This window comes from Morchella importuna (genome assembly GCF_003444635.1).
Source record: "Morchella importuna strain M04M26 chromosome Unknown Morimp01GS004, whole genome shotgun sequence".
Classification (NCBI taxonomy): domain Eukaryota; kingdom Fungi; phylum Ascomycota; class Pezizomycetes; order Pezizales; family Morchellaceae; genus Morchella; species Morchella importuna.
In genome coordinates, this window is record NW_025763401.1 from 445,174 (window position 1) to 455,589 (window position 10,416).

At 45.9% G+C, this 10,416-nt stretch overlaps 4 protein-coding genes across 4 annotated transcripts; 1 reads left to right on the forward strand and 3 right to left on the reverse strand.

Annotated features, from left to right (window-relative positions):
• Window positions 1-1,277: 1,277 nt before the first annotated feature.
• Window positions 1,278-1,920, reverse strand: LAJ45_02256 (uncharacterized protein; the record flags this gene model as incomplete). The annotated part of the gene is made up of 4 exons (XM_046111847.1): window positions 1,278-1,348; window positions 1,404-1,418; window positions 1,470-1,581; window positions 1,669-1,920. The coding sequence occupies 4 exons, from the start codon at window positions 1,918-1,920 to the stop codon at window positions 1,278-1,280; spliced, it is 450 nt and encodes a 149-aa protein (XP_045974747.1).
• A 23-nt stretch (window positions 1,921-1,943) lies between these two features.
• LAJ45_02257 (uncharacterized protein) lies at window positions 1,944-2,580 on the reverse strand (the record flags this gene model as incomplete). Its single annotated transcript, XM_046111848.1, has 5 exons — window positions 1,944-1,954; window positions 2,018-2,081; window positions 2,140-2,158; window positions 2,412-2,417; window positions 2,474-2,580. The coding sequence occupies 5 exons, from the start codon at window positions 2,578-2,580 to the stop codon at window positions 1,944-1,946; spliced, it is 207 nt and encodes a 68-aa protein (XP_045974748.1).
• A 470-nt stretch (window positions 2,581-3,050) lies between these two features.
• LAJ45_02258 (uncharacterized protein) lies at window positions 3,051-3,841 on the reverse strand (the record flags this gene model as incomplete). The annotated part of the gene is made up of 3 exons (XM_046111849.1): window positions 3,051-3,178; window positions 3,393-3,395; window positions 3,718-3,841. 3 exons carry the CDS (start codon window positions 3,839-3,841, stop codon window positions 3,051-3,053), a joined length of 255 nt encoding a protein of 84 aa, XP_045974749.1.
• A 3,179-nt stretch (window positions 3,842-7,020) lies between these two features.
• Window positions 7,021-9,568, forward strand: LAJ45_02259 (uncharacterized protein; the record flags this gene model as incomplete). The annotated part of the gene is made up of 4 exons (XM_046111850.1): window positions 7,021-7,383; window positions 7,451-7,548; window positions 7,604-8,389; window positions 8,452-9,568. 4 exons carry the CDS (start codon window positions 7,021-7,023, stop codon window positions 9,566-9,568), a joined length of 2,364 nt encoding a protein of 787 aa, XP_045974750.1.
• Between the last annotated feature and the right edge of the window lie 848 nt (window positions 9,569-10,416).

Below are 10,416 nucleotides of genomic sequence, written 5' to 3' on the forward strand. Positions count from 1 at the left end.
CGTGACGGGAGTTTCGGGGTTAAGAAAGTAGACAAGAGACGGGATGGAGCGAATGATCGAAACAGAAGTAAAACAACAGCTAACAGACGTCGGAGCGGGAGACGGTTTATTCGGGATCGGAATCAAGAGCAGGAGGGGCTTTACGGTGGTCGTGGACCTGAAGGTTCTTGGCAGGCCCGCTGCCTATCATAATCTCACTTCACGTGACGTGTAACGGTCGAGCTTGTTTGGGCTGACCTATCCTCCGGGGTTTCAACAACAATCGATTGCGCCAGGCTCATACCCAGATTTTCTGAAACATGAACAGAATGCGGAGACGAGGATCTACTAGCGAACGAAGAACGTAAAGCTTGAATCATTTGATAGAGATATAACAAATATAGGTGTGGATGGCAGCGTTGTTGTATGTACTCGTTTTAATCCAAAAACATCAGATCAGCGGGCCTCAATACATACTTATAAGCTTAGAATCCATTAGTGTGTCCTTGTGAGACTCTCTTAGCTAGAAAACCTGATGGGTTTTGCTATTTTGCCGTGGAAAACAGGCATAACTTGGGATGTTTGATGTTAAAATGCATATGTACTGGATCACGTGATGGGTTGCTCAACCCCTTTCTCATGATATGGAAGCTACATGTATGCATACATGTAGCTGTCAGAGAGTCCAAGGTGTCCATTGAATACAAGAAGGTTGGCCCACGTACCCCAAGCTAGCTTGGATCACTAATCTCCTCCAAAAAGAAAGAAGTTCCTGCATACGCACGGAATACATACTGACAACATATGATACTCCACAGTTAACCCTTATACTGGGTTTCCACAGGAAATCTCTTATCTGTCAAACTCCTATTTGTTAACTGTTCTATTTCACGCATCTCGTGATCCATCTCTAGGATCTTTTACTTTTGTGTTGCAAGGTATCCTTGTATTTCAATCATGATATATCACTCGTTAAATGTCTCACAAAGTATCCGTGAATGGGCAAGCATATTCCTTGCCCAATCCTATGAGGGCGTGAGGTTTAGCATGTGTGCAAAATACGCGTGTGACGTGATGCAGAGAACTGGAAAGGAGCATGGAAGCCCGATATCGATAACAAACTCAATCATTAATGACAAATATGTATGGCCGCGCCAATCAAACAAAGTACGATAACAATCTTAGCCATAACAGACAGTATATACGTGCTAAATACACTGAAAAAGAAGTTTCGCTCAATGCGCAGATCATGTTCTCCACATCTGCGTTGAGTGCTAGACTCGTCTAATTTAAGCACTCTAATTAATCAGAACCTTCCTACTCTCAAATGATTCTCTCTCCTTCTTCGGGACGAGGACTTCAAGTATACCTATAACATCATCCTAGTAAGTTTAGGCTGCCTTCCGCGGAAAGCAGATACTCACCATCTTTTAATTTTGCTGTAATGTCAACCGAGTTCACATAAGCCGGTTTTTTTTAAACTCCCCAACGTGATCTTCTTCTCAAAAACCCTGAGCCCCTCTCTCCAACAGTAAGTGTCTTTAGTAACTCTTCATCACCATTCCGGTAAACAACACCTGAGATCTGGATTTCGGATTTTTGCTACACGTCCAAGATTATTAGCATTCGCTTCAATATTTTTCTTTTTTCCCCCTTGCTTTCATAATTTAATAAAATAGCATTTGTTACCTCATCGAAGCCAATCCAAATATCTTCCTTCTTCGCACCAGGTAGAGATATATGTATCACATAGCTGGTAGCCGTATCGAATACATCAGCAGCAGGCGAGAGTTCGCTGCTCGCACCAAGGGGTCCGTATACACTGTCTTGACTATCATGGAAACCAAAAAACTCAGATAGAGATTTTCCGGTAGCGTTCGAGGCAATTTCTTCGAGGGCGATCAATTCCCAAAATGGGACGGCAGGATTGCATGAGGACATGTCTTTTTTTAAAATAAAAAAATTTAAATAAACGCTTTGAACGGGCTTTTTTGTTAACATTCTTATCAGAGGGCCGAATAGTTTGGCATTTATATACCTCGAAGATCAGGTTGATGATTGCGAATACCAAATACAAGAGCCACAAATCGGCCACGGTGGAACTCATAATGATAAGCATCTTTGGAATGATCTTTAAGATTCTGGATGTTTCTCACTCACTATTGTGTGTATACGTAAGCTGGGAAGGCTTCAGAACTAAGACATAAAACGAAGAATAGAGAAGCACGGAGAGTATTATTATCACGAGCAATTAATATGTTAAGTGATGTTTGGTATTTGTAGTGCAGCTGCACTTGTCAAGAATATCGATCCTTGCAACTGACTCATGCCCATCCAGAGACTACTCAGCAAGTCTCGCCAATAGTAATCATACGGAACAGCGAGGTTGAAATAAAGTTGACGGAGAAACGGAAAAATTCGATATCACGGACGCCTTTCTGCAGAAAAGACTGAGTATCACAATCAAGGTACTCTACCTAGATAGAGTATTTACCTACCCCAAAGTCGGCGTGGCAGCTGGTAGGAGATACATACATGTATGGGGCCATGGCCAGTGCCGTGGACGGCACATTTGAACCTGATCACCCAAACTCCATACATGTAATATCAACGGGGCCCAGCCAATCATGGTCTAGATTGTATAAGCAGTACCTCAGAAAAGTGCACGTCTGAGTCGGAGAACATTTATTCCAACTATTGCGTCGAATCGGCACTCATTCATGCTTTCGTCGGGAGTTGGAATCACGGTAACGGGAATCTGATGAAGCTGTTAAGAGACCATTTTTGATTGATTTCCTCGAGCACTACTGATTAACCTCACATGCTGATTTGCTCGTCGGATCCTTCGGCTGCAACCGACCACCACCTCATAATGGGGAAAAGTGTCCACCTCGCCGAAAATAAAACTCACTGGCAATAGGGCAATCTGGGAATAATGCCCGACGGCGGCTCAGAGCGTACCTATCCCACTCTTTCGGTCTAGACTTGGGGTAACTAGCATGTATGTATGTTGACATAGAGTAGAGTACTCTCCACTCTAGGGCACCCGGTACAAACCACGCTGTGACCAGTTACAGGCTCTGGAGAAGCCCGATTGGCCGTTTGATAGGTTCATCTGGCAATATCGTACGACACATGTAGTCAAGTGGTGCAGAGACTGGATGGTAAATAGGAAGGAGCACAATAGACTCGGCCAAGACTACGCCGTGGGGTTAGATATGAGGGGCCCAGGGCTCTTGAAGCAGAAGTGAGAAATGATGAGAAGAAGAATCGGGTGCTCTCTCTGGAGCAACAGTAGAGATATCTTATCTACCATTGTTGTTGGAGTCCTTTCAAACTCTTCTACTCTTCATGACCGTACCCTCAGGCTCACGTAAAGGTGCAAATATAAAAGCAAATAATGCTATACATACGGACTACAGGTGCAACTAGAGGAACTTTCCGAGGAAATAACAAAGAAAACCCAGTTAGCAACCGGCGATGCAAAGTTCGTATCGATTACTACTTCTTAGTTGGGTAGAGTGCATGTCGATACCGACTGTCCGTTGAGAAAGTATCTGGCCGACCAGAAGGAAAATTCCCGGAACTCAACGCACTCCTTTCCCAAACAACCAATGGGAATCATTCCCCACCTCTATCGACTCGGATATTTGCCAGCCAAATCCAACATGCAGCAGCAGCAGGGGCCAGAGGCAGTGCGACCACACCCAACATCTTGGCTTGAACCTTGTTCCATACTGTGCTTCAAGTTGACCGAGGAGGATGACGGCGGAAAGCGGAAGATGTTCAGGATGCAAACGAGCCGTGTAGGATCTTGCACCTTATCCTCGGAGATTTTTCTGCTGGGTTCCCTCTCATCCATCTTCGTTGTTTCCCTGGGGTCTAGACAAACATACCTGCATCGCACCTAAGATATCCAGTATCGATATTTCTTGTATACAGAATAGATGTTATAGATAGCACTTATGTATCTCATACTCTTCTGTTCATGGGAGGTCGTATTTTCCTTCTTCCCTGGCGGACAAGAAGATTATGGTTCATGGAAGGTCCTTTTTTCTCGGAGCACGGCAGAGCGGACGTGCGGGAACGCACCCACAGGCGGAATATACCGAGAATGCCGTTTTTCTGTGGCGGTACATGTATGTATCTTAAAGTTTGCAGGTGCATACCCCGGCGTGTTTGTGATTCTCTACCCCCATGGGCCACGAGCACGAACGAAAACCAGCTCCTGTTTGGACTCTATTTTGTTTAATTTATACGATAGAGCACACATAATGACTTCTTCTTTTCGGGTGTGTGAAGCGAAGACGAGTAGATTCAATATATTTCTCGACCGAGGTGCCCTTGCTGTTCCCTCAAGGGTCATCATGTACTCTACCTATTAGAGTGCTGTTCACGATCTGGTGCATGATCCAATAAGTCGGTTAAGTAAGATGGAGCACACCCGTCACAGGGAAGGCCTTGTCCCCAGATAGAGTGTATTGGGGATAAAATGACGCCAAATGCCTACATACATGTGGACATGCCTGCGAGTGGCCGGTTGGCTCTAGTAATGATATGACAACCCAGGTGAAGGGATACCGACCACGGAGCAAATGTTAGACGAAAACCCCCCCCCCCCAAAATAGCATCGATGTCGTTTAAGATCTAGGTAGGGCTGTAATTGACGGATAAATGGGCTTGAATGGTATGGCTCAAATAGATGGACGTGTAAACTTATCATGAGGGTTAGGGTCAGGGGGGTGTCAATGCCAAATACCACCTCGAACATAGGAAATCAGATTACAGCTATTGAGGTGTGCCGAGATTTCCGTAGCCTGAGAGACGGTGCGCTGCTAAGGGCCAGGTTACTCTCAATACTCAGACTGTTTGATATCCATAACAGCCCCGGTTGGGGGTAGGTCAACATTTTTGTAATCCTAGTAGTTGGTTATAGGTTGTGGTTTAAAAGACTTTTTCGGGTCAAGCGCCGACGCTTACCGGTATCGTACTCTCTAATGCTCGAAATCCCCGGATAATCAGGGCGATCAGCTAGTAATGGTTTTGGTGCCTGGGCATGGGGATGCTCCGGCTAACTTCCGAGATCAAATTATTCAGCGGCCTCTACACTCATTTCCTCGAAGATTTCGCTTCACCCACTTTGTGGGGAACGAAAAAGGTCACAATACAGGCTCATCCAAGACAGGAAGAATAATCAGGAATGAAGACACCTACCTAGAGTACCAGTGTATCAGCCTTCTTTTCTTGCATTTGTTGCCGGAGCCGGAGAGATGCCCTCACACAACACAACGGAAGCGCATCCGCATTTAACGTAACTCCCTGAGTTACCTTAAATTGTGGCTTCTTCTGAGACAGAAACGGTTCTCGTTGTCTTACCTGTGCCTGGGGCGTGTCACTCTCCAGGATGTAGGAGGGCGAAGAGGGCAAAAAAGAAGAATCCCCTCGAGTCACTCACTCCCTCCCTCCTCCTTTCCTCTCTCTCTTTTACGTACATGCTGGTGTTGCTGAGGTGTTTGCTGGTCCTGATACCTACACTCTACATGCTGTTCGGCCTTGCTATGATTGTTAACCAGACTTGTTGTTTGGCTCGTTTAACGCCCATCCCGCCGTTGGGGGTCACGGTATGGGGCCAGACATGTAAATTACCATAATAAACAAACCAGTTTTGATTATAGGGCCGGCGAACCAAAAGGAAAGAAAAGAGGAAACCCCGCCGCAAGGTGAGGAAGTAGCCGGGCCTGTCACTCGGTACTCGGTAGCGATTATTAGAGGGTTGTTGTCTCTCTTTCGCCTCTCCACTTTATCTGCATTTGGCCCACCGATTCACCCATCCATCCACATCTAAAGTATCGTACTCTACCCATACTTACCGCATCCCAGCCCGCAATGCACCACCCCCCTCTTCTAGATTTAACTTAACTGAGTAGAGTGATGTTAGTGGGGTGAGGCGGAGTGTAGGTAGCCATTGTAATTGGGACAGCCGCTTGGATGAACCACCTAGGAGGGAGGGAGGGAGGCTTATATTTGGGGGGTGTTTGGGAGTGGAAACCGTGAAGACGATCCGAGCGAAGCATCTGCTCCACGGTACAGCAAGAGCGGAGCACCGGAGGACGTTGCTGGGACAAGCCACAACGTGAGCCGACGGGCTGCCTCAACCGGGGGACACACTCTTTTTTCGGCTCTTGGTTGTATTGCCCTACTGTGATGTATCCATCCTGCCCACGAAGCTTCTTCTGGCTGCAAGGCATTGGTGTTGTGTAAGTCTCGATTCGATCAACGCTGCCTGTTTTTGGCTGTTCTATCACCTCACTTATTCTTTACTACCTAAACCCATCCTTCGATACTAAACCTGTCTGTCTTTGAACCGCTACCATTCGTCTCCCCCGCTCCAGCGATTCTCCTTGTCTGAATCCACAGCGCAAAAAGAAAATAAAAAGACAGAAAAGTACTGAGAAAAAAGTAAAAAGTGAGAGTGAGACAATAGCAAAAGTAGAAAAAAGAAAAGAAAAATACAGAGAGTGGAATATTCATAAGGAGGGTGAGGACGGAGACTGCAGAGGAGAGCTCCGGAAAACCGAGAAAATAAGTCATCTTGTGCTCCCACTCCAAGAAATAAGGGATCTTCGCCATCTTTCCCTTCAAAGCCCCATCGCTTTTTCTCTTCCTCCTCCGGACGTTCCCAGTTGTGAAGTTGCCCCGTCTAATTACGTATCCACACAGCAGAAGCCTACCCCCCCTGAGTCGGAACAGCTACCGAGTCGCTGCTGCTGCTCTCCGCCTGCCAACTGTGACCCCAAGACAGTTGGATCTGACTGCTGTTCGACACGAAGTCAGCTGAATGCACGCGGTGGTCCTCTACTACTTTCTTCTACTATTGAAAGAGTCCTCATTCCCTTCTTACCCAGTATCTCGACTGCATCGTCCCCTTTCATAACAGACGTACCGGTAATCACGTCGACGACAACAAAAAAAGAAGACCGCAATCAACGGCTAGTGGCATTGGTCCGAGCATTTCTCTTACTGTAGGATTGTGAGCGTACTATGGAAGACAGGATGTCAATGCGACATCAATCATTTCAAGGGCAGCCATCTCTTCCTCACCCTCACTCCCAGGCAAATGGAATGCGTTTATATGACCCCGGCATGAATCCTTCGTCAATTCCAGTCCATAATAGTGGACAAACACAGCATATGAGCCTCAGCACCAATCATGGAGCGTACCCACAGTATAATCATTCGGCTTCAGTTTCTCCTGGCCCTTCTCGTGATGCTCAGATGCCATCACCATCCTCAGGTCCACCGCACCATTCTTCAGGACAAAGCTTGAATGCGGCTCAAAAAAGAGCGTATCGACAGCGCAGAAAGGACCCTTCGTGCGATGCTTGCAGGGAGCGCAAGGTCAAGGTTGGTTTAAATCCCGTAAAATTCGTTCTTTGGTGGCCCATAAAGCTGATAATTTCATGCCCAATAGTGTGATGCTACAGATGTCAATAGCTGCTCTGAATGCGCCTCCCGAAACGTCAAATGTCAATTTACAAAGGAAACAAATCGTCGCATGTCATCGATTAAGTATTTAGTCCAGTTTGCAGGTCATTTAACAAGGCGATACTAACAACCGAGGAAGACAAGTTCAGGACCTCGAGAAGCAACTCGCAGCAGCACGAGAGCAGATCCGAAAGCTCCAAGCCACCAACGGGCACCCCAAAGAAAATGCGGATTCAAATAATAATGATATTGTTTCCGACATATCCATCAATGTACCAGATGTCAATTCGAGTCCACAAAGGCGTCCTCGACCGCCTGTTATTCAAGATATGTCAGTTAGGTCGCATGTGCGCAACTACAGCCGCGGCATTTTCAAGCCTCCTCCACCATATAGACAAGTCGGCACTCAGTCAAACTTTTCGCCGCCTCTCCCCGAGCTTCCTCCTCAACCAATTGTGGATCATATCTTGGCGCAATATTATCAGACGATTCATTCAATCATCCCAATTCTTCATTGGCCACAGTTTGTACAACGTTACGACGACGTGCGGAAACGGGGCGACCTGTCAAATGTTCCACCTTCCTGGGCATCAACATTGTTTGCTGTCTTTGCTTGTGGTTTACTCTACACAGCAGACCCAGCAATTAAAGCGAAATATCCTGATAATGGAAGACAATTTATTGCATATTCCCGTCAATTAACCGACTTATTTAATGACGAGTTCACCATCGACCACGCCCGATCAGCACTGCTCACCAGTATATATCTTACCGAGTTGAATTGTAAATCTGCTGCTTGGACCTGGTTGGGCTCTACCGTGAGAATTGCTCAGGATATCGGATTGCATCGAGAGAGCGGCCCCTGGCCAGTCGTGGAGGGGGAGATGAGAAGGAGAGTTTGGTGGGGGATTTATGTCTGGGATCGGTAATCTCCCTGCAAGGCAGTGAACTTAAAGATATAAAAAAAAAGCTGACATAAATGAACAGATTGCTATCAGTTGAACTTGGGAGAGTTCTGCTTATAGAAGACACAGATTGTGATATCTCACTACCTTGCGCACTTGATGACCATTTCATCTACGATTCTGGATTGCTAGTCCCTCCTGGTTCACAGCAGCAGCCAGCAAACTTTCTTCTTACAACAATTCACGTGGTTCGCCTTATTAGCCCATTATTGCGTTCCCTACAATCGCCAGTCGTATCAACACCAAATCTTGGATGTTTCGATGCGCATTTCAAGACATGCTTATCGGCATTCCCGGTCAACTGCCATCTCAATCAACCCCAGCCTCTTGAGCCACGACATCTCTCTCCGATTTTCCACCTTCAGAACTGCCGACTTGTACTTCATCGTCACAATCTATCAACACTTTGCTCACCGGAAGTTCGATCGGCGGCAATTGATTCATGTGTAACAGCAGCAAAAGATACCGTGAATTTCCTTTCACGCGCGATGCAGTTTCAACCTAGCGATAGGTTTGACTCAAGCACAGGTGCCCAGAACTTGATAGCATCATGTGCCACAACAATGCTGTGTACCCACGTATGGCGTTGTGCACTATTCCTATGTTTCAGGGGGCTCTTTACAGATGCTTTAGTATGTGTTCAAGTCAGTAAAATAATTGGAGATGTACGCGATGTAAATATCGCTTGCGGAAGAAATCTGTACGGGTTTCTACGAATGTTGAGCGAGAAACTTGCGAATGGGGTGAACCTTGAGCAGGATGAGGGCATGATGGCACTAGTTTCTGGTGATGTCCAAGGAAGTACCGAATCTTCGTGGGTTTGGAACGGTAGCGAGACCGGTCAAGCTCTCAATGGCACCTCCCCACGTCACGACCACCCACACAATAGCGGAAATGAGTATCCTATAACAAGTGGGAACGCAGAAATTACTACTGCTTTATCTCCGGAAGAATCAAATGATTGGGGTGGATGGGAGTATATCGAGAGAATGCTCCATCGTCTGAACAGCGAAAGAATGGCAAGGGAACATGCCCAACAACAGCAACCTGCCCCAGGCCCGTGGAACGGAGTATCAGGACGATCAACACCAGTACCGAACGCCTCGTCATCACGTATCGCCATCGCGAATATCATCTAATTATCGCCAAGTCGCAATATAGAACGAACTCGAAAATCGGAAAATTCACATAAAAATGGGCATTTGTTTTGGATTCGGGCATTGGGAATTGGGAAGCTTGTGTCTGACGGCGCGTGGTGTAGTTGGAAGTGGTGTGCTTGGGGCTGGTTGGTTATATTGTCGTTTTTTTTCCTTTACTTATATATTTTGTTAAATTTCAACCGTGGCAGACGGGAAAGTGGGAGGATTCTGACAATTGTATTTTTCGATTTTCTATCGTCCCTTCCCTGATTTGATACCTTTCACGCTTTTCTTATAAATGCATATTGTATCCTATCTCTTTGTGTGTGTCCATGCCGATACTAGTTTATTTCCTTAGTTTTCATTCTTGATACATTTTTTTACCTCATTGTCCTGGACAAGGGCAAAATCCTTGGTGTTCGTTTTTTTTTCCTCTCCCGAAGGGTATATGGTGGCTTTTGGCGAGGTTAGTCGGCCGCCATATGCTGTACATAACGGGGCCTATACTTCCTCCTGATTGTTCTCTGGCTATGGTGTTTTTTCCATCTATTCTCTGGGATCTGATCATTGGTTGTATTTAACTGATGTGCATGGACATGCGTTAATGCTCTGCTTTTGTTTTTGTCGCCTCAGCTTTTAGTACTGTATTTTTAGATAGCACTTATTTCTCTCTTTCTTTATCTCTATCTCTATCTCTATATTTGATTGTTTATTAGGGTTGGTGAGTATTTATCTATCGTCTAGGTGGCGGGCCCGTCTTGTTTCTTTTTTTTTTTTTTTTTTTTTTCGCTTCACGTTTCCGGGTGGCACTTTAGCTCTGATTTACTTTTATTCCTCACATTGGATTA